Below are 27,320 nucleotides of genomic sequence, written 5' to 3'. Positions count from 1 at the left end.
TCCTTGCCAAAGCCTAAAGGAAATCTGGTTTCCCTGGAATCAGACTAGAAATGGTGCCAGGTTATCAGAAAGCTGGCAAGCTAGCTGGTTCTCCAAGTAGGACTACTGGGCTTGTTCTGGTCCCCTCCTAGGTAGTAAAGTTTAATGGCTTGTTCATTCATTTGGCACTTGCAGAGGGCCTACTATGCGCCAGGCACTGTGATCCATGATGAAGATACTGCAGTGATCTAGACAGCTTTAGGAAGCTAACAGTCTCGGGGAGGATAAGCAATTATAATAAAATGTTATAACCAGTCGAGTGCAATAAATGATATGACATGGGAAGCTCAGGGAGTTCGGGGACCCAACAGCTGAAGGATGTCTGCCAAAGTAGGTATGAAGGACACGTAAGAGCTGGCTGGGCTTCTTAATTATAAACAACCAAAATTGACTTTGACTGATATAAGCAGAAAGAGAATTTTGAGGACCTGGGGTTGCCCACTGACTCACTGGGAAGGCAGACTGGCCCAGCATCACTGCAGGAATGATCCAGCCAGACTAAGAGCTGCGTGTGTGTGCGCGCGTGTGTGTGTGTGTGTGTGTGCGTGCGTGTGTGTGTGGTGGGGGGAGTATCCCTCAAATAACAGATGAGACTTCAGATGATGGGCAGTCAAAAGGATGACAAATTTGGAGGACAGCAGGTGGAAGTGGAGAAGATGGGGAGGAGAAGACTGCCTTAGGATGACCTAAGATATTCTGAGTCAGAGAAACCAAAAGGAGCAGCTTAAAGCGAGTGCTGACTTACAGAGGTAAGCAGCGCTGGGGCAGGCAGCCAGGCTCTCAGGGGTTTCCTCGGTGGCTGAGGTTGGCTGCTCAACCAAGGACTCCAAAGCCTCTGTGGAGAAGCAAGCTGTGTGCCAGCAGGTAAGTAGGAACTGCGTTTTAAGACTTGTCTTTCATGTCAGTGATCCTGAGGCCTTCCTGGAAGGCACAGTTCTTGGTATATGCCTTGAGATGACAGAGCCCAGACAAATGAGAAAAATGTTCTCTGCATCATAGTGGGGAAAGACGACTGGGATAAGTCAACGGGATAATGATAGTGGCCAACCTTTATCGCTGTGCTAACATATGCTTACATGCATTATTTCATTTAATCCTCATAATAAGCCTGTTAGTTTACAGACGAACAGATGGAGGCACAAAGATTATAAACGACTTGGCTAAGATCCCATGGTTTGCGAATTGTGGAGCTGGGATGCAAATGTAGCTCTATTTTACTGTAACTGAGAGTCTGATGACAGAAGACATAAAGAAGTGAGGAACAGAAGAAAAAATAGTTATCAGAGAAAGAGAAAACATTTTTTTCCCCATGCTAAGGACGTAAAAAGGGACTGGAAGCCTAATCCCTTAGCTATTATTGCTTCCATGGGTACCATTTTGAACTTAACGTCAGCTATTGCTCCTTACTAAGAAATTTCCCATTTTTATCTGAGGGAGGAAAAGGCCTGTTTTCCTCGAGGGAGCCTTAAGTGCAAAACTTTTAGCATTAACTCAGGGTACTGACCCTTAGAGTGATGCAAGAGGTATATGTAGTATTTTTTAATGGATTTCTTAAATAAAACTTTCTCAGACTATAAAACAACACTTGCTACTTGTAAAAAAAAAAGGGGGGGGATCTATGGAAAAAGAAAAAGGAAACAAAAAATCATCGTAACCTTACCACCCAATGATGGCTGTTGTCACATTTGGGGGCGGTGGGGAATGTGTGTGTGTGCATGTGTGTAATTTGTAGTCTCTTTCTAAGGCATATGTATATAGGTATTGTCTTTTAAAATCACAGTTCTTAATATCTTAAGTAATTATTATTGTCTTGATTTTATTGCTTTCCTCAAGAGAGAATATTTTCACATATTTGATTTTGCAAATCTACTAAATGAACATCCGTAGAGTACAGGATGATATGGAATGCAAGCTGGTTCATTCAAATGAGCAGGCAGAAGACATGGGAGCTTTCTGAGGTGCACTCGATATAGTATACGTGCCCAGCTCTTTAAGGACGCCTTGGTTTTTCAGTATTTATTAATATTTCTAGCTGGTAAGTGTTACCTGAAAATGCTTAACATATGATTACCCTCATCAGGTAACCATTTCTTTATTAGGAGAGATTAATTCCACAGTCTACATTATGAATGACAGTCAACAATGTTACGCAGACAAAAAGGAGAAAAGCAGTTTCTAGGACAGAGCGCCAAGTGGAATCCTGGTTCCGATCCCACTTCCCCTCCTCTGGCCTAGGGGACTCCATCTCTTTCCACATCCCCGGTCAAAGGCAGTTCAAACCCCACAGTCCAACGCACACAGCGCTTTGACTTTCTCAGGCAGGAATGTAGTCTGGCTCTGAGCGCCTCCTCTCGGAGCCCACACGACTCAAGCCAGCACAAAGTTAGGTCTATTTGGTCACTGCTATTTTCAACTCTTGGCACATCCAGTGCCACCCATCTCCTGTCATTTTCCCAATTCATCAAAACAAGTTCGGGAGCCCCATGTGTTCTCTCTGTGTTGTCCAGACATCTGTTTTGCGTTGGGGCTCAGGGGCTAGTCAAGTGCTTGCACAACGCAGCTGGATTTGCTGACGTAAACCAAGTTGCTTGGAGGTGAGTTTTCTGACCCCGAAAAGGCCCCAAAGAACTATCCCTTCAGGCCTCCAGTAGTACTTTTACCCCCAGTCCAAGGGGACAAAGGAAAACGAACTTGAATTTTGTTAGTAAGTTACAGCCAAGAGGAAAGCAAAGCACCTGGTTCCTCTCTTTCTTTCCATGTCTCCACGTAACCCTTTTTCTTACTGATTCCTCATCTTGAACTGAGGCAATGTCACTATCAAGTGCATTCCTGTGGTGACCCAGGAAGCCAAGGGGTAACAGCAAATGCTCTACCTCAAGCCCCTAGTACAGAGCTCCTTTATACACTTGCTTTTTTCCTGCTTCATTCGCCCATGCTTCTCTAGATTTTCTCTTCACTTACAAAAGGAAACAGTTAATACATAAGGGTCTACTTTGAAAGCTCATAATCTCCAGCCTTACCCTTGAGCTCCAATATTCCATTTACAAACAAAAACTTAAATGATCATTCAGATTAGAATACCTAACTCTGGGAGTTACTTAATTTCTCAAAATCTCAGTTTTTTCACTTGTGAAAACAACAATATTATGCTGAAGTGCTGCTATATAATGACATCATGGGATGACGTCTGAGAAGTACTTAATAAGACATACTGATAAATTAGACTTAGTTATATACTTTCTGTTTTTTAAATTTCATAACATGGGTTATTTTGATCATATTTTCTTTTACAATTACCTTCTGTGACATGTGATACTGGTTTACATTTTCAGCAGTGACACTCAGTTGCCATTTGATGTGAATTCCAGACTGAACATTGATTCAACTCATTAAATAATAACCAAAAAAAAAAAAAAAAGACACTGTAGCGGCATACATCTAGATTATTCAGGATGAAAAATTCTGTATATATAGAAAATAACCCCCTCGAAGAAAGAAATGACAGAGGAAACATAAGAAACCCCAACCAAACCCCCAAATCAAGCAACTAACCAACCAGACAGCAGAAATCTCAGAGCAAACATGGACAGCTGTGGCATAGTTTTAGAGGGAGCATTCAAGATGATTTTCAATGATTTTCACCACCAAAACCAAAATAGCCAAATAGCCGGTTAGTCCTCATTGCCCTGTCTCCTTTTTGCACCCCCACAACTTCCTTCTTTTATCCTGCCACCCACCACTGGAAATCCCTGAGGCATTCAATGTTCTCCACTAGAACCATCCGGGAGTAGGTTTCCTGCAAGAGTTCTGTGCTCCAACATTATCATTCCTGACCCTCAAATCAAAATTCTTTTAAATAGGCACGTTTCCAAAGTAATAGCCAGAAATCTTAGTTACTTCATTTAGTAAATGTCAACAAATATTCCCTGAGCATTTACTATCTGTAAGGCAAGAGTGTGTGTCTGTGGGGGAGGGGAGTGCATAACATCTAATCCCTGTCCTCAAGGAGTTGAAAATTCACTAGGGAGGCCAACCAGAGGATGCAAATAACTGTAATTGCAGGTAGAATGTAGCAACTGCCACCAACAGCTCCAACCAATGTGTCACAGGAGGAAACAACAAATTTTGGTTTGGTAAGAGCAGGACAGGCTGGGGATGGAGGCAACACTGGCCCCTGAGAAGCATTTGTCCTTTAAATAAATTATATTAACTCTGGTGGCCCCCCCAGCTGGTGGATTATTTTGAGTCCCTTGCCTGCTCTGGGCTAACAACTACAAGAAGGTTTAGCATCCTGATGTTTCTGCCCTGAAACATGCCAGCTCCTTGAGCATGAGGACCACGCAATTTCCCCTACCTGATGCAACAGGTTTGGATGCATGGGCCCCTGCACACAGCCCTGACCCCACCTGCTCATCCTCAAAGGTGTCAGCTCAATGTCACTTCTTCAGCGACATCGCCTGACCCTTCCCCCTCCAGCCACCCACTATCTGATTTCAGCAGAGAGAGACAGGAATTGGCACTTGCAGATTTTCTTATTCAACTGTTCACTTTTTGAAAACTTACTTTTCCCCCGTATAGGAATAAAAATAGACAATGAAAGCAAGGGCTTTGCTTTTTTTGTTTGCCTCTGTGTGATTATAGACTGATTCATTCTCATCTCTTCATCTCTCTGGTCTGTTTCTTAGTTTTAGGAGTAGGGCTTTAGAAAATATATAGGACTCATTTCAGATTGATTTACTCAAATCAAAAATACACTTGGGTTTAGTATGGCAATTGGCAAATTAGTCTTGTTTTTCATGAGTGGACTTCTAAGCATAGGCGTGTCTTTTCAGCAAAACCAGTACACTGCACAGTGGGGCACAGATTGTCATTCAACAAATATTTATTCAACAAATATTTATTAAGCACATATTACGTACCGGGCCTGTGCAAGACATTGGCGTTAAAAGAACATAGACAAGGTCTCTGCCCTAATGGGGTGAAGTCAAGGGGGAGAAATAGTTCAGTAATACCTCCAGTGAAATACAGGGTGGTTAAGAGTCACTCAGGTGGGGTGCTGGGCCTGGACCTGGGGCCAGTGGGCAAGGAAGGCCTTGTCGGAGGAAATGTGAGGTGAAGTCTGAAGGAGAAATAGGACTATCCTGAGAGTTGGTAGAGGGTAGGTGCCATGCTGTCAAAGACAGGTCCGGGCCAAGGGAAAAGCAAGTTCGAAGGCGCGGAGGTGAGAGCGAACTTGGCACATCTGCGAACTGAAAGTTCGAATCTTGTCATAGGCCCCTGATGGATTCAATGCCAGGGAGCTCTTGGGCCTTCTTGGTCAATACTATGATCAGGAGTGCTTGGAGGCCATGGGGAAATTGGTTGCGCCTCAGGAAAGGGCTGGAGTGTAAGCGCCATGGGGGTAGGACTCAGTAGGCTTTGATCACTGCTGTGCTTTGTTTACCATCAGAGAATGGGGCCAGGAACAGAGTCGGTTCTTTATAACAATTTGTTGAGTGAATGAATGAAGTGCCCTGAAAATGACCTCAGCCATCTCCTCTGGTGTCACCAAGCCCCACAGAAGAGTAAGACTGGAGGCGTCTTGAGAGCCGGCTGGTCCCCTCCCTCCCCTCTAGACTGTCTGACCTGCCCTCAAACCTCCCAGAGATGACACCGTCTTGTAGATGTTATAAAGTATAGTAACATGACTCGGAAATTCAGTTCATAAGGTCAGACACATGCAGCTGAGGGACAGACGACTTGTCCAGTCATCTGGTGAGTCAAGGCAGGATGGACGAGAGCAGGGACAAGAATCCTGAATGCCCCACCTGGCAGGTCAGGCACAGAGGAACTCTGACTCCAGAGCATCACATGTCATCTATTAAGATGCATGGTGCCTCATTTCCAAATCTGCTATTGAAGAGCAGTAAGCTCCACATTCCCGAAGCTGCACTATCTCACCTGGAAAATATATTTCCTGGTGTATTAGGTGGTGGGTTTTTAAAATCCAAGTTTGGTTTATCTCCTCCCGGTACCATGCACTGGCCAAACGCTGCTGTCACTCTCAGAGGCTACTGGGCCAATGTAACCAAGGTATCCCGGCCAGAAGCTGTGAAGAGTGGACCCCACATTTGGTCTATAACCACATCCACCATCTGATCTAAGGCCCCCTACTTCTTACTTGGGCCACTGCATCTACTTTCCTTGCTTCTGCCTCTTCAATAATACTTCTCTCCTCAGCAGCCAGACTGACATTCTAAAAATGCAAATCTGACCATGTCACATCCCAGCCTGCGTTGTGCTTTCCTGTCTAAAGTGGTTTTCCTTTAGACAGAAGCCTACAGGGCTCTGCATGATCTGGCTCTGCCAGCTTCTCTAGCCACAGCCTGCTTTCCTCATCCATGGTAGACAATTTTCAGTTCCCCAAATGAAATATGCTCTTTCTGGACTCAGGACCTTTGCACATACTCTTCCTGATATCCTCTTCTCCCTATTTACTAGGAATATAAATGTCCCTTTCTCCAGGAAGTCTTCCCAGCTCCCAGACTCTGTAGTCTCCTATTATCTGGCTCCTATGGTGCTCTAACACTTTGCCGCTCTAACACTCAGTTCACTGGGAACCCCTTTCATGGTGGGCCTTCCCCACTAGAATGTGGACTTCAGGAGAGCCTCATTGACTCTGTCTTGTTCTCCACTATATTCCTCATGTCTGGCACAAAGTACGTGTCAAGTGAATGAATAAGTATTCAGATCTTTGAACAGCTGAGAACAACTTTACCCATAAAATAAGAGGCAGAGAGAAACAGATGTATAACAGAACCTCACTGACATTCTGAGCCACATGACCTTCCTCACTCTGGAGGCCTGATTTCATCTTATTATGGGCTTTTATGTTGTGATTGGGCACCGGTTAATTCTTCAGAACTAGTTTCTAGCTCAGTTTAGAGAAATCTGGACCTTTCCACCAGAGGCCACCATAAGCAGCAAACCAAGCTGTGGAACGTTCCAGATTAAGTCGACATGCGTTAGTTTGCCTACTGGTGTCCTGTACCTCTCGCTAAAGAGACAGGACAGCCTCCTGCACCAGCCTCACAAAACAGAACAGGGCAAGAAGGACCTGGAGCCTTCACTCATTTCACCTCAAACTGTGTCTTATTTTCTCCCCCCACTCCCCACCAGCAGGGTCAAACAATAATTCAGTAAAGGAAATTTGAGTAATGGAAAGAAAGAAAAATAAATAAACATATCAAAATGGGTAGTGTTCCCTGGGCTACTGCTTTTAAAGAAAACAAGGAGAGTAGATTTGGAGACATTTCAGTGACTTTGCTAAAAGGAGAAAAATAATCAAGCTGACCCTTCCCTTCTAGGCTGAATTCCTTTCCTCTGTCTTGATGTAGAAAAAAAAGTTACCCCAGATCAGGGGTTCTCACACTCTGGTCTGTATCAGAATCCCTAGGAGACTTGCTGGGCCTGCAGATGCCAGCCCCAAGCTAGGCCCAGCTTGCGTCACAACCCTGGGGGAGGCTCCCTCACAGGATCCCCATGCAGGTAGGCCCCCCAAAAGCTCAGGATACAGCCCTGTGCCTAGGAACATAAGGTACAGCTCAGGTGAGAAACTCAGGTCTGCTCCTAGAAACCCCACGGTCAGGCATGGAGAACCTCGTTTAAAGTAAAACCCCACAAACTGTAGTTAGGATCCGCAGAGCAATGAAGACTGTTGATTTCACCTCCTGGTGGAAGCAGGGGTGAAGCGTATATTCTGTTCATTTTATGCACTTAAGCTGACACTGACTGAGCCGACCCCTATCGTAGGCAAGGCTCTCTGCTGTGAGCCAAGGAAAGGTGATGACGGCAATGAAATGAAGCAAGGTGATGACAACAGCCACTCACCTTTATTGGCTCTTTAGTGTGTGCTTGGTGTTTTACATGAATTATCTCATGCACTTCTCCCAACCACCCTGCCAGGTATTACTATGTCCATTCAATAGACGAGATAACTGAGGCGCAGGGAAGTGGAGTGACTTGCCCAAAGTCACCCAGCACGTAAGTGCCAAGCCCGTTGGAACCAGGTCTCCCTGACTGTAGTTTCTGGTCTGAATGGTGACAGTGCAAGCCTCCCCTAAGACACCCAGCCCCTGCCTTTCTGATGCTTACAATTAACGGAAAAGGCATAAGACAATCACAAGAATAGGTAAAAAAATTATATAGCTTTATGCACCAACTGGGGAGCAATCAGCTGGGGACACCTGATGCGTCTTATCCTGTTCTGGTTAAGAATTTGGTTAATACGCTTTGTTCTGTGGCTCTCAGGAGTTGGGAAAGGAAGGGCCTATAACCAAAGCGACCATCTTCCCTCTTCCTTGGAAGGGTGGAGTCAGCGCGTGTTTTAGAGAAAGCCAAACAGTCTTACAGCTCATTCCCCACGGTACACAGAGAAATAGGGGAGGCTTTATTATTTTGTGAATTCCCAAAATATGGAAGACATTAATAAAACCATTTGTGGTGAGCTTATCACATGCTGGGAACTGTGCTACTCACTTTACATGTTCTTATTGAATTTGATCTTCACCACAAGCCCATGAGCCGGTACCATTCTGGTGAGGAAACAGACTCCGAGAAGCTAAGCAGCTTGCCTGCAGTCACACATCTGTTAAGGGGTGAGACAGGGATGACAGGAGTTTGTCTGAACCACAGCAAGTTCTTACCCAGTATCTTGTCTGTCTCTTATTTTAAATATCAGGACAGACACCATTTGAAATGTTAAATGAGGAAGAAGTCTCAATTGTCTGCCACTTTTCATCTGGCTGTGCTCAGCCTCACTTCAGTCTGGGAGACTAACTGGGCTCTGATTTCAGCAAGCATTTTCTGGCTACCTTCAACATGTTATGCTCCATGCCAGGCACACGAGCCCCGATTTAATAAGTGGGAGACGCAGTCTCCCTCTCAAGAACTTACTGTAAATTTACAGTGGATAAAAGGGATACATATGAAACACAGGTGATTTTACAAGAGTTTTGGGAATTGCTGCATTAAACAGAATCATCAATGCTTGGAGACACATGGAGGGGTGAGCTTAGAACAGAGGTCAGGAATGGCTTTTCAGAGCTGCAATATGAGGGAGGAAAGGAGTAAAGTGGCCCCAAGTGTCAGGGACAAAAGATGCTCCAAGGCTTCCCATACCCAATGCTGCCTCAGGCATCCCGCTCCCCACTAACCCAGGCCCACAGGACTCTGGATAAGGCCTGGGCCCACCCCACTGGAAAAGCATCCCTCGAACAGCATAAGACTCATCACATGCCCAGAAACACATGCTGTGAAGTCCCACAAATGGAGCTGTACATCCTCAGAGCAGATTTAGGCAAAGGGAACAAGTCTCCTGGTTTATGAGGGGCCTTTGAAATCAAAGTCAGCAGGACTAAAACGTTCAAATTAATTTTTCCTCTACCTTAAAGAGCAGACATATAAATCAGAAAGGAAGTGCACGTAAGTCAAGAAGTAAAAATGGAACTTAAGCCCATAACAGGTACAAACTTGCTGAAATTTTTTAAAACCTTAACACAATGCATACACATTGCCCCAGCAATTCTATTTCCAGAAATCCTCCCTAAGAAGTAATGGGATGGGGTGTAAGGATGACTACAGCAGTTTTGTTTGTAATACTGACAAACAGTACACAACCTAGATGTCCAATGATAGGGGATTAGTTAACACAGTTTTGCATGTTCATATAATGGAATCCTATGCAGCTACTACAAATGGAGATGTAGATTTATGCTTATTAATGAGGAAAAATCCTAATGTATTAAGTCATGTTATAAATGAGCAGATTATCAACCATATATAAAATATATGTATATAAATTTCATAAAGTTATGAGATTATCAAACTGTATATAAATAAACTTTACATATATAAATTTTATTTATACATATAAATTATATATATATATCTATATATATATACATACATAAATTTTACAAAGTAGAAACATATATATGATTCCACTTTGTAAAATTCTTATGTCTTTATGAATAGAAATTTTTTTTTTTTTTTTTTTTTTTTTTTTTTTTTTTTTTTTTTAGCATATATTTGTTTAATAATTGCATGAAAAATCTTTGGAAATAATAGAATAATAAAAGCAGGACTGGAAAACAATGCCATTTTTGAAAATCACAAGTAGTGTACATATTTTGAACATGTTAATTTCCTTTTTATTGACCCCAAATAGCTCACAATTATAATAAGATAATAACTATGGTTTTTGTCTTATTCTTTGCCTGTGGCCGGTTTCAACTTTTTGTCATGCAACTACCAATCTGAAAATAATTAATCACTTATTCAGGAATTCAAAGATGTAACTATTTCCAGATAAATACATCAATGTTTTTTAATGAGGACTTAAATCTCTGGACTTAACATTTCATGCAAAGAAAACCTACAATGAAACACGTGACTAAACCATTAGCTATAATTTGTGCAAAATAACTTTTATAATGAACACAGTGAGACACTGGGTTCAGGAAACCTTACTTTTTAAATCAGGACTTTGAGGGTGGGCGGCTGTTGAAAGTCTGACGTGAAAGAGCTGGCACTCGCAAGCCTCCCCACGGCAGCAAAACGCTGTCAGGGTCTCTCTCCTGTGTACATTTCTCAGACTTGAACCTTGGATTCTCTATGAATAGAAATTTTAACTGTAGTTATCGCTGACTGATAGGACTACGGACAATCTTTAAAACTTTTTATTGTTAAACAATATAAAAGTTTATCTATATTTTCAATTTTTCTATCACTCCCTTATACTTAAGGGTTTCTAAGGAGACCTGCACCCTCCGCTTATTTGTTCAATTGATATAACAGTAAAACAACAGACCCGAAATGTTAAGCCTCTCTTTGCCCAAGTATGGGGCATATGCCCCTGTTGATAGAGAAGTTCTGAGTGGTCCTAAGACAACTTACAATAACACTGCAAAGAGAAACGGAGCCCCCTTCGACATCTCTCTCGATTATTTTGATTATTCAAGGAGAAAGCTTTGGTTTGGTACAGTTATGTTTTCAACTCCCCCAGAAGAATTGCTCTTCTCTCTTTGTAACCAAAAGAGCTGAGCAGGCAGGAAGCAGCACCTAAGTGGAGGTCAAAACTGCTGTCCTTCCATTGTATTTCTCTATGACTACCTTCTACTTAGGGGAAGTTTTTGCAATTGTGCTAGAGAATAAAGCTTCCTTTAAATAAGGACATTAAATTTACATCAAACTGCTGGTCAATAATTTAAATAAAATTTAAAAGCAAGGAATTTGGTAAGGGGGATAATGATCAAAAGAACAGCACACGGAGGAGAGTGGTGTGAACCTCTGGTAACGGAAAACTACCCCTCACAGAATGTCCGTGTGCACTAGAATATCCCAGTAGCTCCCCCTGAACTTGATTTCTATCTGTCATCTTATCGTTTTTATATAAAAACGATAGCACAGAAATCATAAGTAAGCAATTTGCTCAGGTGATGATCCAGACAGCGGGGTGCCAATCTCAGAACAGGATTCCAAGGACACCCAGATAAATCCTGCTGGGAGGATGGCTGAAGAGAGAGGTGCCTGAGGGCAGATACAATTTCTTTGTAACATTCGCCCAGAGGAAAAAGGCCCTTCCAAAGGAAGAAGGTCAAGTCTGGTCTATTTTTGTAAGAGCATTTCAAGTGGTTAGTGGCCCTATTTCCTGCGGTTCCCAGGAATTCTGCAGCAAGCTCTCAGAAGGATGTTGGTGATAGGAAACAGGGACTTGATGAGGGAGAATCAATAATTATCTCTATATTTGCTTCATTTTTTTTCTATAAAAATAATCTAAGGGAAAAACACTTGCTTTAGAAGAACAAAGGTCATTACGACAGAGAGCAGAATGGGACATAAAATGAGTCCCTCAGTGTGCAGCCGGGTCCTAAGGTCACGATTTTACAAGCTGAAGATTGATTTATTCACTCATGCGCTTCCCTCCTTCATTCACTCAACGAGTGATTGAGCAACTCCTCTGTGCCAGGCTTCATTTAGAGGCTGGGGAGAAGATGGTGACTAAACATGACTTCTGTCCTCCAGGAGCTTACAGTCTAGTGAGGGAGAAAGACATCAAACAAGTCAACACATGGATGGGTATGTAATTAATTACAAGTGATGGGAACTGTTGGACAGGAAAAAACCAGGAGGCAACAAAAGAGAATAACGAAGGCAGAGGGAGACAGCACTTAGATCAGGAAGTGGTGCTTCAGCTGCCATCTGAAAGCTTAAGTAGAAAGTGAAAAGAAAGCAAGTCAAAGGAAAGTACTGGGGAAGGGCATTGTGGGAAAGTGAACAATTTGTATGTAGGCAGCCAGGTGGAGAAGAACACGGTGGATCAAGGATCCCTGAGAAGACAGGAGTGGCTAGAATGCCGTGGGCAAAGGGAGGGAGTGACAGGAGGGAAGAAGGCCTGACCATACGGGTCTTGCAGGCCACAGGGTTTATAGAAATGGAAAGCCACAGAAGGTTTTAAGCAAAGAAGTGACCGATCTGATAATAGGTTTTAAAAAAATCCCTCTGGCTTTGTGTATAGAAATGATTGGGGGTAGGGCGGCAGGAACAAAAGAGGGGGCTATTTCAGAAGTTAAGACAGGAGCTGACAGTGGACTGTCCTGGGCGTTACAGTGAATAATAAGTACATAAACTTGACAACCCTTAACTAGAGTCAAAGGGCTTGATTATGAGAGGTTAGAGAAACTTAGACTAGTTAAAAGGGCTGGGACTACGGTAAGAAGACGGAGGCACTTGTTTGGGGCACAAAATTTACTCAGAAATCAAGATAAATAATATTTTAACGCAATTTTTTTTAAAATGAAACTTAAGGGGAAAAAAATCCATGATGAACAAAATATCAAATTTCTTTTAAAAAGACAGGATCAATAACAGTGGTAGACCAATCCATATAAGGAGCCTGAGGCAAAAGGAAAAAAAATCAGTAATATTGAGCCTGTCTTGATTTAAAATTTTGTTATTTTGTTCATTTCCTCACTCTTGTCCTGGCTAACTGACTTTCCCCACCTGTAAAACAAAGAGGTCACCATGTAACGCTCTGCTATGAAAACAGATATTATGGAAGAAAGCTGATGACATAAATCCTCACAAGCCCCCTGGTGGTTTAGATGGTATCCTTTCTCCTTATTCCGGAGACTGAGCTACTAGTTGGTCCATAAATATTCTGATGATAATGTTAATAGCTAGCATTTATTAGGCTATTAATATGCCAGGTACTTTGCCAAGAACTGTTAAATACAATTATCTCATATAAGCCTCATAACAATCCTGTGAGGGAAGTAAAGTATTACTCATGTTTTACCAGGCCTGCCATTTATAAGACTTCATTAGCTTTTAGTAAATATGGAAAAAAAGAAAGAACGGATCAACAGAAGGGAAAAGGAGAGGGGAAAAAAGTGGCAGGCTTCTCATTATTCCTTAGAAGTCCTATATGGATAACAAGTGATTCCAACTCCTTCCCTGGCAAACACTATTCTTGGAAAAACACTACTCACCCTACTCCAAAGGACCTGCAGAAAAAAGAAACTTACCTTAAATATCACATTCTGGGTAAGTTAGGTTTTTTTAAAACCCAACAGCTTTTTTGAGAACAGAATTCTCGAATTCATTTATTCCAAAAAATGTATTGAGCAATTGCTTTGCGTCAGGCACAGATCTAGATGCTGACATACAATGTGAACAAAACAAACCTGATCTGGGTCCTCATGAGGCTGACAGTTGTGTGTGTGTGGTGTGGTGGTGGTGGTACGTGTGTGTGTTATGGTGTGGTGTGATGGTGATGGTGGTGGTGGTGGTGGTGGTGGTGGTGGTGGTGGTGGTAGTGGTGTGTTGGAGTGAGATAATAACAAGTAAACAAACACATAAATGAAACCATAAATTATCATAAGCGTTGTACAAGAAACACATTTGGGTCGGAGAGGGATGACAGGGAAGTGAGAGCTATCCTAGATAGGGTGGGCCCAACATAATTAAACTCAGGGAGCTATTAATAGTCATGTTGCTGAAAATGCTGTAGTAAGAAGAATATCTGAAATTCAGATCAATCAAACTCCCTACAGAGTGTGAAATTTTACTACGTAATGGCTTACTCCTATGGTGAAAATTTTGAAAAGCAGCACCCATTTATTTATTTATGAACAGACCTATAGAAAAGTTATTCACACCATCAAGGGTTCAAGAATACACCCATCATGAAAACACCGCGAAATGTTCTGCCTTCTGTCTGCCCCACCCAGTGGGCCTATCTAAATGTCTAGATGTATCAGATTCCAGAGAATCCCTTTGAACCTGACAATGCCAAGGAGGTGTAGAGGAACGTAGGATCTTTGAAAGCTGAGAGGAATTATGTGCAAAAACATGCGAGTGCCAAGAAGGAAAGAGAAATCGCTCTGACGTTTCTCTTTACTTCTTGTTGCCTAATCTGCTTTCAAAGGCCAATAACATAGACATTCTCCATTTTTCAAACAACCTCACACAACATAGTGGTGCTCTGATCTCTAAAACATGAGAGAGGAGCAGTGGACAATGGGGGATATAAATGGCTTTAAAAGGTCAGTTAGAAAAAAGAAACAAACGAAGGAATTCTTGAGGAGTCGAAGGGATGAAAGCAAACCATGCTTTGAGCTGCCTGCCAAAATTCAAGAAACCTCCTGTGAGAGGCGATATTTGACAGATGAGTAAACCGTCATGGTTATCAGTACCTACCTATCCTTGTGATTTTTCTGATAAATGGCCACTTGATTGCAATGTGTACATACCAGGGGCAGATTTATTTCTTAGTTTAGCTTCTTGGATACAAATTTTAACTCACTTCCAAGCTCTTTCATCCCTTATCAAACACCAGTCCTTTCCTGGGGCCCTTGGTAATGTTCTCTTGCTCCACCTCCTTCCCATAAAACCCACCAGGTTCCTGCTGACCGCTGGGTTGTGTGCAGACCTGTATGTGGAATACCAATGACATGGTCACAGGACCATGGGAACCAATGGGTGTGCTGAAACAGGGCAAACAGTGGGAATGGGAGAATGGTCCTTTTTGGACTTTTCATGTGGGATCAAAGAGAGTTGGCAAGTGAAAGGAAGCTCTTACAATAGCCAAAGTCCTTAAAAAGAAATAATGCAAAAGGAAATGAGGTTTATACTGTCTTACTAATACAGGCCCTACAAAAACGATCACTGGAAGGCTGGCAGTGGGGCGGGGATTATTTTCTTTCTGCCCTTTGGCTGTGACATACACTGGGTCGCTTTTGCAAATCCTGGGCCCTGCTCCCCCGCCTGCTTCCTGGTGATGTTGGATGCCTCTGCAGGAATGTAGCTCTCGGGGCACAGCCGGGACCTCTGTGGCCCACTTTCAAGATCCAGAATAGACTCTGACATGTGAAACAAGCTCCGCTGGGGTTTACATTCCTCCTTCGTATCCAAGCACCTTAAAACACAAAACCACACGCCGGAATTTCTAACAGTTCTTCCAGAAATGCCTGGATATCATCTGTCTGGCAGAAATGTGAGTTTTGTCCTTTTTATTTTGTAATGTTTTGAGAGAGCATGGGACCCTTGGAAATGAGGCTGCCCAATAGAGGGGCGACACAATACACTGATCTCTCGGGATGGAAGATTTTATTCTTGGCTGAACCCCAGGCTTACTTTGATACACTGTTTAGCCTCTCTGTGTCACAGTTCTCTCAGCTAAAGAAAAAGGGAACGTGCTCACTTATCCCGTGTAATAGAAGGAATAGCAAATACAAAATGATTATAAAATATTTAGTGTAGTGTCTACACAACAGTCATCCGGAGATGCTTGTTTACTCACATAAAATGCTTCGTAAATCCCAAGTGCTGTAAAACTGTAAATAATCACCACACTAAAACATAGGTTCTTATTAACAGCAATACCGTCTATTTCCTAGGCACTCCCTGCCCGCAAGGCCCTTCCCAGGCCTTCCTCTATTCCCTCCGCAGAGCACCACGATGAGATTGGTACTCTTGACAGCTTCATTGTACAGATGAGGCAGCAGAGGGTCAGAAACGATAAATGACTTGCCTCATCACGCACGGAGTTAATGAAACAGCAGAAACCAAAACCCAGGGCTGTGACTGTGAGGGTGTGAGAACTTCCCTTTTTCATGGTGCTTCCAACCTAGGCGGAAGTAGGACCATTCACTCAGCTTCCCCCAGTGTCTCTCGCCCTGGCCCCAGCCCTTTTATAAGCAATGGCAAGTGACTCTGCTATGACAGAAGCCAGGATGGGCTTGCATGATGCCGGGTCCATCTGGGGCAGCATCAGGAGCCACCAGGAATGCACTGGTGGAGGTCACTGTCCCCGTGGAAGGGGCAGGTCTGTGTCAAGGAGGAACCTGCAAAGACTCCGTTCAGTGAAAACAGGTATCCCCTTTAGAACACAGTCAACGGGTCTACATGAGTCAGGAGGCCGGTGGGGTATACAGAATAGAGAAGCTGAGGATCACTCAGTCCAAGGGGCGTTTTCTTCTCTTTCCCACATTTCTTTGGCAATTAAAATCATGGACTCTGGAGTCAGAAAACCCTCCCTTCAGATCTCGGCTTTGACATTTGTTTAGCTATGTGAACTTGAACAAATTATTTAAACTCGCAGAGCTACAGTGTCCTCAGCTGCAAAATGGGGAATAAAAAAAGCAATGCCTTGAGTTCAGTTCAGGGCAGCTTCCCTGTTCTGTTAATTAAACTTTGGGACATTGAACCAGCTAGAGTAGACGATTATCTAGAATATATTACTCTATTCATTTACTTCCCAACTTAACAAAAATGAAGAAAGGGGAAGAAAAGCAATGACTGCCAACAGAATTTCTTTGCAGATTAATTAAAATCATGTATGTAAATCACTTAGCACTGTCCCTGGTACATAGTAAATGCTCAAAAAAAGGTCACTATTTTATTATTTATGGACATATTTTATTATTTATGGGTATGTCCAAAGCAGGCTATTGGGAAACACAGAGTAGGACAAGCCCTTGGCATTTCCAAAGAGATAACAAACACATACTTCAAGAGACTGAGTTTGGAGAAGCCAAATATTCTAGGTGAGAAGAGAATTAAAAAAAAAAAAAGACTCAGCAAACAGACCACGTTCCTGTGAGTGGGAAGTTATGAAAGAAATGCCCTTCCTCGAATTCGGGAAATGGGCTGGTTCTACAGAATGTAACTTGCACAACAGATTCAAAAGACTTTTGGAGACATGTCAGTCTGTAAGAGACGGTTAAAAGAGAGGGAGGGCTGCCAGAGCCCCTGCAGAATCACTTTGCATTTGGCTACAAGCCCTGGGGCTTGAAAGCATCAGGCTGCAGGAAGGATATTTCCATCTAAGACGTGTGCAGATCTTCAGGATGGCTGAGAACCCGCAGGACGCACTGGACTGGGGTGTGCCATTGAAGGTCAGACCGAACAGAGCACACCACTGAACCAGGGAGAACGCTGTTTTTCCTCTCAGAATGGAGGCTGTTTTCTGTAAGCACTGAAAAGAATTCCTGACCTCTGATTAAATAATGCTCTGTGGGGGGAAGTGCTTTGGGGGTAGGTAAGCCAGAGTGCAGAGGATTTAACATCCAGAATCAAGGGAAGAAATAAAGAATATTGGAGGAGTTCCTTGGGGATGTGTATGTCTGCTCGTATTTTCTACTCTTCATTAAGGGTGTGAGAGCTAAGGTTAGGATTGAGCTGTTGGGTGATCAAGCTGGATTATAACCACCCCCACTTCCTGCCAGCTACACTTGGTCCAAGCATCTGTGCCCCTCTTATCCGAAGCATGGGTTGATGAGTCAGGAGTGGCCAGTGTCATCTCCTTAAAGGCAGTGACTTTTGCTAGGTCCAGAATCCCTTGTCTGAAAAGCCTGGGGTCTTGATATGTTTCAGAATTCAGGATTTGGGGTATTTTTAGAAAGGTGGTATGGTACAAATATTGTATATTATGGAACAACTCCAGTGCAGTCTGAGACAGTACCCTATAATCAAACACGTTACTAATTCTGGACTCATTATATAAATATTAACACAAAGTGGAATAAATAAAGGCTTCAGTCTCATGACACTTTGGGTCAGGTTTTGCCACAGTTGGAGGTATGAAAGCACTTCCAGTGTTCAGTCTTTTGCATTTTAGAATTGTGGATTAGGGATTTTAGGCCTTTCTTTTCCCTTTCCTTTTCCTTTTCTTTCTTTTCTTTTTTAAATTTCCAGGACATCTGAAGGATACTACCCATGGCAGATGCTGAGATCATGAGTCTTGAGCTCCCTTAAATAATGTTTGATTCTGGAAGCCATAGGACGGTTTATTCTCAGTGACTGGGGATTCTTCAGAATTATGAGGATCCTAAATTAAAGAACAGAAGAGAAAGACTATTGAACCCTAGGTTGTCTGTCATCCTGCACAGTAATACACGCAAACGCATGAAATATACTGAGAACTGGCCACTAGTATATCATAGCATCCAAGCAAATAAGAGAACATCATTACACATCAGTGAAAATGAAAAATTCTAATTTAGGAAATAATATTTTGTAAATATTGCCAAAATATTCAAACTGTGAAAACTCAAGTTTGTTCAATTTTAAATCAATAGCGCAGATGATTGGCAAAACTAAACAATAAGATACATAAACGATGATACTCAAGCAAACATCTATTGAATGCTCATGAATTTTCAAGTACTGGGCTCAGCACTTTATATACATTATCATTTACCACTTACAGAACTCTGTTCAGTGGCTACTGGTAAGGAACCCCATTCTACAGATGAGGAAACTGAGTAATTTGCTAGTAAATGTCCAGGCAGGGCTCAAACCCAAGTTTAGTTGTATGCTGGTAAAACAGCTATCAGAGAAAAGAAAGGGGAAAAAAAGAAGAAGAAGGGAGGAGGAAGGATAGGAAGGGAAACGAAGGATAGACATAGAGTAAAAAACAAACAAACCGATTTATAGTATTTGCCAATTTCTGTGGTGTAAATATTCTCACCAGGGCTGATCTCAAGCTACTAGTGGTTTAACAACCGGCTCCCCAACTTCCTGAATATTTAATCATTGGCTTTCACAAACTTGTAGGAGCTGTCTCCGGTACACCACTGTCAAGTCCATCCCATGGTCACACCCACAGTTTACTGCCAACTTTGTAAAGTGAGATTTCAGCTCATGCAACAGAACTGGCTCGGGAGCGGCATGCTGAGATGCTAGCCCAGGCCAGTCAGCTATGGCTGCATTCCTACCTCAGACCTGGTACAGATCACTGAGGGTGGAGTAAGGGAAAAAGAGAAAGAACAACACAGTCTCCTTTTCTTCGGGCAAATTTTCCTTTACCAGAGGGTGTAAAGTGGGTCCCTGCCAACCTGACACTCCCTGGCAGAAGTAACAAAACCTGGAATATTTTTTCCAGACTCCACAAACTTTCTCTTGGTCAGATAAGGAGGGTCTGATATACCTTCTTTTAGATCTTTAATGTCCAGAATATTTCTTTTGAAGAAGGAAGGAGGTATCTTCTACAAGATGGGAACCAGGTTTGGGCTTGCTTTTAACCAAGGGTAGGATATTATAGCCTAATTTTAACCCAATTAAAATACACTTAGGCTCTTTGCTTAGCTTCTCTTAATCCCTAAGGATTAGGTTTCCTGATAAGATGTTTCCACTAGGGGATCCTGAGAAGGGAATGGCCTGGTATTCAATCAACGGATATCCACAGGACACTGATTATGTGTAGGCATTTGCTAAGTGCTGGGTCTCGAAAGAAAAAGCATAGTTTCTGCTCCAGGGTCTCAGAGACTAATGAAGGAGACAGTCAAGTAAACAGAGTTAAATTATATTAATTCATTCAACAAATATTTATGCCCATTAGGTGCCAGGCATTTTGCCAGATATCAGGATACCATAGTGAGCAAGGCAGATTGGTTTGTGCTATCATGGAGCTGACAGTCCAGTCATGAAGAGAGATGTTAATTAAATAATCACAAGAATGAATGTGTAAGTAAAAACTGAAGTAAGAACTCTAAGGAAATGTTAAATGGTCCTATGAGAACTGGAGGAGCCTGACCCAGTTGAGAGACATCAGGAAAGGCTTCTTTAAGGACTTGACAATTAAACTAAGACTTGAAGAAAAAGTAGGAGTTAAGTAGGTAGGTGGGGAAGAGAGAAAGCGAAGAGAAATCGTGCTCCAGAGAGAGGGAACAGCATAGGTAAAGGTCCAGGGAGGTGGTGGTGTTGGGGGGGGTGGGGGGGGTTTCAAGGAAATGAAAGGCTAGTTTGGAGAGAGAGCATGGTGGGAGATGAGGCAGGGGAGGAAGGCAGGGCTGGCCCTCACAGAGCCCTGCACACGCCTTAGTTATTCTCTGGAGCAATGGGAAACCACTGAAGGGTTGAAACAAGGAATATAAATGGCGACTACACCCAGTGCTACAACAAAATAACAACAGTGCTGCTATGGGAGCATTAGGGAATCAACTAACCTAAGCTGGTGTGTGTGGTGTGGAGGAAGAATAGGGAGGTTCGTGCTGGGGGACGTGTCCAAATAGGCTTTCTGGAGCAGGAAATATCTGAGATGAATTTTTGAAGAGTGAGTATGACTTAGCCAGGCCACAGTAGAAGGGTGGAGGAAGGGAGAGAGAAAGAATGCTGCTGGGTGAGAGTGAGGGTGAGGGTGTGGGGGGACTACAAGAAGAACAGGTCAATAAGAAAAAAAGCAACAGCATTAGGCAGGGAGTGGACGATGAAAGCCTCATAGGTCGTGGTGGAATCTGGGTTTATTTATCCTGATGGTATCAGAGAACCCACTGACTCAGTCAGAGATCTTTAGTAGGAGAGGGTTGATCAGATTCATGTATTAGAAAGCTCACTCACAGCAGGATCAAACGTGGATTACAAGGGAGCAGTGCTGGAGAAGAGAGGCCACTGCTGCCCACCTCAGCAGCCCAGGTGAGAGAAGGTGTTGCATCTGCACTAAAGCAGCAACAGGGAGAATGGAGAAGGAAGGATGATTGGGGAGACGTTAAAAAGGTACAATTGAAGAGGCTTTGTCACCAATGGGATGGGCGGGAGTGGTTTCTACTCTACCCAGAGAATAGTCTGAACAAAATGATTCTTCTATTTGTGTTGAGTCTTGCTTTATAACCTGAAACGTGGCCAAATTATATGAGTGCTCCAGGTGCTGAGAAAAATGGTATTCATTAACTGTTGGGTGCAGGGTTCTCGTGTATGTTCATTCAATTAAGCTTATCAACTTATTTCATTCTTCTGTATCCTTAAAATTTTTTATCTGTGTGCTCTACCATTTATGACAATAATGAATTAAGATTTCCCACCATCATTGTGGATTTGTCAACTTCTCCTTATATATGTCAATTTTTGTTTTATATATTTTGAGGGTATGTCATTAAGTATTACACAAACTTAGAATTTTTATACCTTTCTGTTGAATTGTTCCACTTATCATCACGCAGTGATCCTTTTTATCCTTGATCGTTCTTTTTGCCTTAGACCTACTTTCTATATTAATATAGCCATACTAACTTTTAATTTTCTGTTAACATTTGGTATCTGTTTTTCATCTTTTTGCTTTTACCCTTTCTGTGTCCTTATGTTTTAAATGTGCCCCTTGTAATTACAGTGTAGATTAATTTTTTTTAAATCCCATAACTATTAAATTTAGCCCATTTACATTTATTGTGATTATAAATATATTTGGATTTATTTCTGCCACCTAATTTTGCGAAAGTTTATTTTATTTTATATTTTTCCTCTTTTTCTGGATTCTTTTGGATAAATACAGTTTATTTATTTCACCTCATTTCCCTTATCCTTACCAGTTGCTGGTTGGAATTAATGCATTCTATTTCTTTTCTTTTAGTAGTTACCTTTAATATTTAACAAGCATTCTGACTTAACAAGATCTAGTTTAATTAATATCTGTAAGGAAGAGTGAGGCTTTTGGGTGATGCCATTCATAGGATGAGGAGCAAAGACCTAGAGAATATTTGGAATAAAGGTAAGGCCTATTTTACATATGCTGGGTTGGAAGACACATATCCAGTTATCACCTCAACAGATACCTACACATCTACCTTCAGTAGCTTTATATACTTTGCAGAAATCTTCCTTCATGGGCCTTCTGCCTAAGCAGTGACAGGGGTTAAAAACAAAATGAAAAAATAAACAGTGTTTGTCTTCCCTTGATTCTTGGAACCATGAGTCTTCCCTTCTAGCTTAGTCACCAAAGCCAAACTGAGCACAAATGTCTCCTACATATAGCAAGCTTCACAAATGTCACTTTGATAACTGTGACTAAGCTGAGAATGGAGTCTGAAATGGTAACCTGGATCCTTTTGTACCTAACCATGTTTTATCTTTGCCTCCTTCATTTCTTTCCTATTTTGATGGCTTAAATGATGAAGGGGGGAGGGGCTTAGCTAATTTCTGCCAAATGTGAGAGGGCATAAAAAATTCTATTTCCATACCAATTGAAAAACTATTTCAAATTAAGCATCCAATCGCAGCTGACTTACACCACATCAGACTTTGATTAGTTCAACATAACCAGTTACTCATATCTCCGACAGGTCAGGTCACATTTTTTTTCCCTAGTGCTATTATGAACAGTGTGCCTATTTAACCTTTCAGACGACTCTGAGGTGAGCAGGGTGGGGATTATTAGAGGAAACATCTCAGAAGGAGTGAATGACTCCCCCAGCTTCCCAGAGCCAATTTGTGCCTCGTGGGGGCTGTACAGTGTCGCTCACTCTCCCACATTCAAAAGTGACTGTTGTATTCCTGGAGAAGCGTGTACACTTAACGTCCTGTTCATGTGTCAGGGTCCACGTTCTCTTGCTGAAGCCACAGCTGACAAATATGTCAGTCTTAACAAGGACGTTCCAAAAGGCTCGGTGTTCCCTTCACTTTGGTGTCACTTGTAAGGCCAAAAAATCTTCAGGTTTTCCCAAAATCTCACCAGTGTCCCAAATCTCAAAGGACTGGGCTCAGTGATGACATGGAGTCCACTGGGCTTCATCTTTCTCATGCCCCAACACACACACACACACACACACACACACACACACACACACACTCCTCTCCTGACAAAAAAACAATAGTAACCAGAAGCAGAGCTTATAAATTTCCATTATGCTTAATGCCTGATATCACATAGTTAATGGATTCATTTATTAGAGCAAATTGTGTAAATCTTCAAGTGCCTGCTAAGGCTGCTGCCTAATAGTTTTGTCACATCAGAGACTTTCTTCATTCCTAACCTTTAACAAATCCTGGAGCGGCAAGGAACTTTGGACCAACCACTGTTTAAAATATCAGTAAACTGTAATGAAGCAACAAAGAGGGGGATTGGGCTTTCGTGCCTGTGGGATTTCTCCTTCAGCAGCAAAAAGGGTCTTCCTTTTTGATGTTGCAGCTGATCCATGCACGCTGCTGCCACAGTCTATCAACTTCACGTTGACTCTAGGCTTATTTTCAGGAGTCAACATGTCCCCTTCAGGTTTCCAGGCATGAATCTGCACTGAAGGGTGATGGGGGCAATCTGAAGTCAGTACAACTGCCCCATGACTGACCTTCTTACCGTGGGGAGCAGGCAGAGAGCAGAGTCATGGCCTTGCATAACTGCAGGTTGCACTGTGATCAGAAGGGCGGGGACGCCTGCTGGCCTCTGGCAGAGGTCATTTAGCTGGGGAGAGCCCCACAGGGACAAAGTCCTGGCTGCATGGCTTATACACACATGGGAACGCGAGCATTAGAATCATCCCTTGGCCAGAGCTGGTGCCTCCAACTTCAGCCAGCCTTCTGGTGCATCGGTGCCCCTTCATCCCAATAGGATGGAAGAATGCAAATGGATAGAGCCACATCCATACCTAACACGTAGGAAACATCTCACTGGAGACTCTCCACCTGTGCTGGATGTAGACGGGAGGCCATCCTTAACATGCACAAGCAGGGGCATACGGGGGCCTCCACTGGAGAAAACCCAGACACAAAACGAAACAAAGTTCTTCCTACCTAAGAGTGACAACGCAAATGACTATTGGTATAGTTAAATGGCAACCACTAATATATAACTTATCTCCTGTACCAAATGAAGTACATACCTTAGTAAGCACTTGGGGAAAATGTGATAAAACAAAAAATATTATCTGTTGGTTTTATTTTGAGGAAGGGGGTTGTCTAGTAATTGTCGTATGCTGATGGATGGGTAATGGGTGAAGAGATCCACATCTGGAAGAAGTAAACTGCTTTATATCAGAATGGATCCAGAAACAAGTGGAGTGAGAGGGAGCTAGAGAGGCTGGGTGTAAAAAGGGCTGAGTAGAGAGACAGAATGAGAGAGAAAGCAGAGCTGGGCACAGAGACTTAGAGGCTTGTGGATAAAAGATAAGGGTTCAGAAGGAAGATGAGTGAGAGTTTGGGGAGGAAATGCAGTGTGCCTGCAGTGAGATAGATGTAAAGAAAATGAATTTTCTACCTGTCATTTTATTTTGTGAAAATAGCTAGACAGAGTTTCATCGTATGAGAAGGGGATGTGTGGGACCATCTAAATTTAAATACAGTTTATACGGTACCCGCAACATTCTCTTTGGAGGTGCTTGGGCGGACTTCAAACTATAGCAAAAAATGGGGACAGTGCCCAGCCTATGTGGCTGCAGAATGAGAGATGTACCAGAAACATTCAGATGCCTAGAGCAGAGGAAACAAATGGATGCTTCCAACAGAAAACCTAAACCCAAAGTCACCAGGACAAATTATCTAAGTTATTGCCTTCACGTATAGTGAAATTAAATTCTGTCTTCTGTGGAGCCACTCCATGAGACTGCTCTAGGAACGGATGGATGGGTGGCTGGTTAGCGTGGGGAATGCAAGAGGCTGGCTAGCCTTCTGTGACACCCACAGGGCCTCTTAACATGGGTGCTGTGTGTTCTCCTGGGGAACGAGGCGAAGCTTGGGGTCCCACTACAAGGCTGTCATGGGGACAAAAGCCGAGGGTGGTGGTGGTGGTAATAGCCAACTTCTGGGTCACAGATAAATAACTTAATGAGTGACAAGCTCACGGGGGCAGGTGTATGTGCCAGGCGACGGTAAAAACCCCACTTCTGATAATACAGTAGTACCCCTTATCTGTGGGGGAGACATTGTAAGACCCCCAAAGGATGCCTGAAACCAAAAATAGTACCAAACTGTACACACACTATGTTTTTCCTATGTATACATACCGATGATAAAGTTTATAGATTAGGCACAGTAAGAGATCAACAATAACTAATAATAAAATAGATTATAATAATACTGTACGCTGTAATGAAAGTTGTGTGAAGGGCTTTGGGGCCATTATGAAGGAAAAATAAGGTGTACTTGAAAACAAGCACCGATCCCGCGACACAGTTGCTCTGATAACCGAGATGGCTACGCGGTGACTACTGGGCAGGAGTGTCTACAGCGCGGATCCTCTGGACAAAGGGATGATTCACGTCCCAGGCAGGACAGAGTGGGACAGCTCGAGATTTCATCCCGCTACGCAGAACGGCGTGCAATTTAAAACTTATCCATTATTTTTGGCATTTTCCATTTAATATATTTGAACTGCAGTTGGCTGCGGACAATTGAAACCATGGAATGCGAAGCCATGCATCATGGGGGACTACTATAATTACTGCAGTTATCAGTGAGGTCACTTACCCGTTTCCTGGTTACTCAGGGCAAGTTAGGGCTTTGTTTCAAGAGACCCCTCTTGAGGCTCAGCTCTACCACTTACTTACTAGCTGTTGACCTTGGACAGGCCATTGAACATCTCTAAGTTTTGGTTTCCTTTCATAAAAATTGGGGATAACATTATTGTCTGTCTCAAGGGGTTACAGTGAGGATGACGTGAGTTAACTTCTAGCCCAGAATATGTTTATAATAATGGTGATCATTATGATCCTACGGCCACGTGATAACCAGTGTGTACCATCAGCATCTACTCACACTTAGGAAGGTCCCACGTGAGCGTCCTGGTCTCGTCACCTCCCTCTGACACAGCCCTCATAGGCACCAGCATTTCATTCTCCTAAATGGGGGGACAAGTAGATGCTTTAAAACTTTGATGTTTATTGGCTTTGTTTTTTAATCCTTAGAGGTATAATTGATACATTTTCATACTAACATAGTATAAATTTTTATACAGTGGGTATCTACAACATTAGAGGATCATAATATGTAATATGGTGGTTTCTGTGTCATAATAAATGTGGTTCAGTAGAAAATAATTAGGATGAATATGGCCTTTGTACAAGGGACACCTTCTCTGTGTGACAGAGGACATGTGGAGCACTATGGGAGCAGGCCGTAACTGATGACATCTCTTTCATAATGATCTGTCTCAAAGTTTCCCTTGGTGCAGGGTTTGCCCTTTAAAAACCCCACGTACCATCCCCCCGTGTGCTTTGTTCCCCAGTTCTGATTCTGTTCCCCGCAGCAAACCCAGAATTTTCCTTTACGCATGAACCCTTGGCTGTCGCTGTTGTGGGAGGCCTAGGAGGCAGCCATGCCTTTTCCTCTAGGTCTCGAATGCCCAGGCTCTCTGTGCTATCTCTGCACCTGGGCCTGGCGGTACTTAGTCAAAACAACGGGAGGGCGGAGGGCAAAACCTCAGGGCTGGCCTCTCAGCTTTTGTGGGTTTCAGCCAGACCCCAAGTGTTATTTTAGGGCAATTTCGGTGTTTAATTTGAGGATGTGTGTGGATCAGAAGGAGGGACCAACACATTTTTTTTTTTTCCCTTGGCCACATGATTAAATTTAAAGTTCTAAAAAACACACCGCTTGATCCGAAGTTGTGTCCAATTGGGAAGGGAGAAATGCCGTGACAATCCCTCCCATGCCAGGACCATCCTCCTTAGCCACTGGCCACCATGATTGTGGGCATCACCTGGGCAGTCTGTGGTTCCCAACCGACCAGAGCCCTGTGCCCCAGGGCTCTTTTTCCCTTCCTGAAAGTATAAGCTGCATCTTTGCTGGAAGAACGTTCTATAGGTTTGTTTAATTTCTTGCAGGCTTGAAAGCACCATAACCAGCAGCTGCTGAGCCATGGCTGAAGGGGAAGTCACCACGTTCACAGCCCTTACTGAGAAGTTTAATCTGCCTACAGGGAATTACAAGAAACCCAAACTTCTCTACTGCAGCAACGGGGGCCACTTCCTGAGGATCCTTCCAGATGGCACAGTGGATGGGACAAGGGACAAGAGTGACCAGCACAGTAAGCACCCATGTCT

General features: G+C 42.9%; 1 protein-coding gene and 1 non-coding gene across 12 annotated transcripts in view; both read left to right on the top strand.

Moving 5' to 3' along the window:
- FGF1 (fibroblast growth factor 1) overlaps positions 1-27,320 on the top strand; it is a 93,637-nt gene that overhangs the window by 45,189 nt on the left and 21,128 nt on the right. For 8 of the 11 annotated variants that reach the window (XM_033096062.1, XM_033096063.1, XM_033096058.1 and 5 more), the window contains one exon: positions 27,102-27,304. In XM_033096062.1, coding sequence (XP_032951953.1) covers positions 27,136-27,304 — 169 coding nt within the window. In that variant the 5' untranslated portion in view covers positions 27,102-27,135. Of the gene's footprint in view, positions 1-17,366; positions 17,551-27,101; positions 27,305-27,320 lie in introns of those variants that run through there. The other 3 variants (XM_033096053.1, XM_033096052.1, XM_033096061.1) reach the window with 2 other exon arrangements.
- LOC117017160 (small nucleolar RNA SNORA36 family) lies at positions 16,723-16,850 on the top strand. Its single transcript, XR_004422032.1, has one exon. It is a non-coding gene; the product is annotated as a small nucleolar RNA SNORA36 family (small nucleolar RNA).

The sequence above is a fragment of the Rhinolophus ferrumequinum genome, chromosome 24, assembly GCF_004115265.2.
Source record: "Rhinolophus ferrumequinum isolate MPI-CBG mRhiFer1 chromosome 24, mRhiFer1_v1.p, whole genome shotgun sequence".
Classification (NCBI taxonomy): Eukaryota; Metazoa; Chordata; class Mammalia; order Chiroptera; family Rhinolophidae; genus Rhinolophus; species Rhinolophus ferrumequinum.
This window is presented reverse-complemented; position numbering and strand designations above follow the sequence as displayed.